Source organism: Scomber scombrus, chromosome 10 (genome assembly GCF_963691925.1).
Source record: "Scomber scombrus chromosome 10, fScoSco1.1, whole genome shotgun sequence".
NCBI lineage: Eukaryota > Metazoa > Chordata > Actinopteri > Scombriformes > Scombridae > Scomber > Scomber scombrus.
The window spans coordinates 27,377,636-27,381,901 of NC_084979.1; the positions used below are offsets into that span (position 1 = coordinate 27,377,636).

General features: G+C 44.6%; 1 protein-coding gene across 1 annotated transcript; it reads left to right on the top strand.

The window, feature by feature from the left end:
• Positions 1 to 1,144: 1,144 nt before the first annotated feature.
• Positions 1,145 to 4,021, top strand: LOC133987484 (tubulin alpha chain-like). Its single transcript, XM_062426868.1, has 4 exons — positions 1,145 to 1,216; positions 2,339 to 2,561; positions 2,675 to 2,823; positions 2,916 to 4,021. Exons 1-4 carry the CDS (start codon positions 1,214 to 1,216, stop codon positions 3,894 to 3,896), a joined length of 1,356 nt encoding a protein of 451 aa, XP_062282852.1. The 5' UTR covers positions 1,145 to 1,213; the 3' UTR covers positions 3,897 to 4,021.
• The last annotated feature ends 245 nt before the right edge of the window (positions 4,022 to 4,266 follow it).

Genomic DNA, 4,266 nt, shown 5'->3' on the forward strand with positions numbered 1-4,266 from the left:
CAGATAAAGGCGGTCTATGTGGATACTGGGCTGTATCCAGGCAACTCCGTTTTTCATTCCCTAGCAACGGTTAAATCTTGGGAAGAGGGCTGGGGAGGGGGGCTTGGGGAGGGGGAGGGGGGTCGGTCGTCTGTTGCTCTCTGTGGCCTACATGCCCCTCATCACAGGAGAGTTTGACCTCATTTATACAGAGAGACCGAAAAATAATGATTGGAAATACAACAAAATCCTTCTACTATTAAATAAAGTCCACAGCATTATGTAAACAGTGATTATTAAAATAAATTAAAAAACATGTATTATGTATTAATACATGACAAGCTGAATTATATAATACCAGAGGATACCTAGTTCTGGTAAAATGATAAATACACCAAAAATACAACTGATGGGAAAGCCTGGCTGGCCTCTTTGTAACACAATCCATCTTAAATTAGGTAAGCCATGTTGCAAACTGCTCATGACTCACATTTGGAGTGTATTTATTAATGCTGTCATTGGGTAGAATAACATATTACACCAAGCAGCATCCCTCTTTTTGGAAAAGGCATGCTGATTGTGCAGCGTGGAAGGCATGTATGAGTCTGAAATGGAGGCAAAAGGTTGATGAAGTTTAAAATTTAGAGGTAGATGAGTGGACTGATTACCCCATTTATGTGTGAGCTGGCTTTCAGAAAAATCAATCATATGAATTATATATGAGGCCTGCTTAGATCAAATAATTAATATTCAAATATTATTCTGAAATTGAAGCATATTCTATTATAATATCTTCTATTTTGTGACACAAGCTATTTTTCCTGTTTATGCTTATCAGTTTATAACGTGGGAGTTCATGTTTGGCACACTTGGCTCGTCTGGTACCGGCATGCCGAAAATTACGCAGCATTTTCCTTACAATTAAAGGCGCCATGCTCGCAGCACAATACCAGGAGGATGTCGGGATGTTGGGTGGGGTCTGAGGGACGGACTGTGCAGCCCAGATACCTCTCAGCCAATAGGAAGCCTGGGATTGCCTCTGAGAGTAAAATTGACAGGGAGATGACCAATAGGAGCACAGGAGCCACCGGCGCGGGGGCTGCTCTTGCATATATACCTCTGTCCATCCTCATGCACGCCATTATCTCTTACATCGACCCCATAACTGTCGAATTGTAAGATACCCAATCAAGGAGCTTCTTCTTCAACTCTCAAGCGCTAAAACAGAACAAAAATGGTAAGACATTTATTTAAAAGCCTTTGAATGAATAGTTGAATTTGTGGTCAACAGGATGCTTTTCTTCTTTAAAAAAAAAAAAAAAAAAAATTATAGATGTTGATTGTGGGGTGTGAGGATGAAGGGAAGGGGAGCTTAATATTACATTATAATAACTTGAAAGTGGGAATAATAAGAGGTGGAGATATAATTAAATGTTACTTAAAATAGAAATATGTGTTGAACAAGTTAAATGCATGCAGACCAGAGAAGAGGCTGCAGGTCTTTTGGTGCGCGCTGTGGATGGATACGTGGCGAGCAGGCTGAACAAAAGAGGTTTTCATCAGATTGCAATGTGGACTGAATGAATAATGACGGCTTGAGTCCAAAACGTTACACCAGTCTGCAGGATTTTCAGTTTTCAGCCTTCAAATCCCCCCTCCCTCCCTCCATCCCTCCTCCTCCTCCTCGTCCACCGGTCATCACTTTTGTCCTCATCGTGACAGCTCCGGCCGGCAACGTCAAACTCCTCATGCACCCGCAGGGAGGATGCGCGTCTGCAACTGTCCCACACCCAATGAAACCCAATCCGCCTGGTGGAGGGATGGAGAGCCCTGTCAGCATGGCGCAAGGCATTAAAAATGCATAGTGCGAGGCACGGACACTGCTGAGCTGTCACCAGATGGCCGCTGCTGACATAAAGAGAGGAGACATATCTGTTACTGCTAGATCTGGCTGTTATTTCACTGCTTATAACAAATGTAATAGCACTCGGGAATACAGTTTCACTTAAAACGTCAAAGAGAGAGAGAGGGGGAGGGGGAGGGGGTTTCTGGTCGCAACCCAGCTCTGATTGGTTGACGCCATCAATTAAGATTATCAATTAAATTTAAACAGTGACGTGATAAGCAACAATGTAAGCTTGACATTTAACCCCCACTTGTTCAACACATATAATAATAAGCTTGATTGAGATTTATAAATCAATGGAAAATATGATTTGAATTCTGCAAAACAAAACAATTTAAATGATTTAATATGTTTTCTCTTTTCCACTCTGACAGGTCTAAATAATGAATTTATGAGTACAAATGAATGCAAATGTAAATAATCTATTGGTTTTTTTTTTGTTTCTGTCCACAGCGTGAGTGTATCTCTATCCACGTTGGTCAGGCTGGAGTCCAGATTGGCAATGCCTGCTGGGAGCTTTACTGCCTGGAGCATGGGATCCAGCCGGACGGACAGATGCCCAGTGACAAAGCCATCGGAGGAGGAGACGATTCCTTCAACACCTTCTTCAGTGAGACTGGAGCGGGAAAACACGTCCCCAGGGCTGTTTTTGTCGATCTGGAGCCCACAGTCATCGGTAAGTGTTATGTCTGTCGCTTCTGGCTGAACATTAATAAAGTTAAATTAAAATGAAATATGTGACATTTTTGCAAACCACGACTGATTCAATGTATGGTTTTGTCTCCTTAGATGAGGTACGTAGTGGGTCCTACCGCCAGCTCTTCCACCCTGAGCAGCTGATCACTGGCAAGGAGGATGCTGCCAACAACTACGCCCGAGGACACTACACCATCGGCAAAGAGATCATTGACCTGGTGCTGGACAGGATCCGCAAACTGGTGGGTGACTTCATATCAGGAAGAAATAGCTGTGATTACGATCATATGTTTGTATCTCATATTTAATCATGTCTCTTCCTCCCTGTCCTCAGTCTGACCAGTGCACAGGCCTTCAGGGTTTCCTGGTATTCCACAGCTTCGGAGGTGGCACCGGCTCTGGTTTCACCTCCCTCCTGATGGAGCGTCTGTCTGTCGACTACGGCAAGAAGTCCAAACTGGAGTTCTCCATCTACCCAGCTCCCCAGGTGTCCACCGCTGTGGTGGAGCCCTACAACTCCATCCTGACCACCCACACCACCCTGGAGCACTCTGACTGTGCCTTCATGGTAGATAACGAGGCCATCTACGATATCTGCCGTAGGAACCTCGATATCGAGCGTCCTTCCTACACCAATCTGAACAGGCTTATTGGTCAGATTGTGTCCTCCATCACTGCTTCCCTTCGTTTCGATGGTGCCCTCAATGTTGATCTGACTGAGTTCCAGACCAACTTGGTGCCATATCCCCGTATCCACTTCCCTCTGGCCACCTACGCCCCCGTCATCTCAGCTGAGAAGGCTTACCATGAGCAGCTCTCAGTCTCCGAGATCACAAACGCCTGTTTCGAGCCAGCCAATCAGATGGTGAAATGTGACCCTCGCCACGGCAAGTACATGGCTTGCTGCCTTCTGTACCGTGGTGATGTGGTTCCCAAAGATGTGAATGCTGCCATTGCCACCATTAAAACCAAGCGCTCCATCCAGTTTGTGGACTGGTGTCCCACTGGTTTCAAGGTTGGCATCAACTACCAGCCTCCCACCGTGGTTCCCGGTGGAGATCTGGCCAAGGTCCAGAGGGCTGTGTGCATGCTGAGCAACACCACTGCTATTGCAGAGGCCTGGGCTCGGCTTGACCACAAGTTTGACCTGATGTACGCTAAGCGTGCCTTTGTTCACTGGTATGTGGGTGAGGGTATGGAGGAGGGAGAGTTCTCTGAGGCCAGAGAGGACATGGCAGCTCTGGAGAAGGATTACGAGGAGGTTGGAGTCGACTCTGTTGACGGTGAGGGAGAGGAGGAAGGAGAGGAATATTAAAAGGGACACAAAGGCGCTAGTGAAACAGGAAACAAATGATTCCCTTTGCTCTTGAATACATTCCAAGCAGAAGTGTTTGTCAATTACCTCTCTGGCTGTACAGAATGAAAATCCTGAAAATGTCAGTTCGGCTCTGTTGTCAATAAATTTCCTGTGATGTGTAAAAAGTTGTTAAAGTCTGTGTTTTTTATATATCTTGAATGCTTCTTGCGAATTAAGTGAAATTGCAGAGAAATTTTTCAGTTTGTAAATAAAACTAAACAGGTGAAGAACATGACGAAGACAAGAAAACCCAACAAATTCCTAAATAAGAAAATTAAAATGTCTTATTTTAAAAGAAAAAGCTGATTAAAATGATCTTTACATATGA

Excerpts from the sequence above, each read along its gene's own strand:
- LOC133987484 (XM_062426868.1), top strand. Across the intron at positions 2,562-2,674 it reads TCTGGAGCCCACAGTCATCG|ATGAGGTACGTAGTGGGTCC; the intron begins GTAAGTGTTATG and ends TTGTCTCCTTAG. Across the intron at positions 2,824-2,915 it reads TGGACAGGATCCGCAAACTG|TCTGACCAGTGCACAGGCCT; the intron begins GTGGGTGACTTC and ends CCCTGTCCTCAG.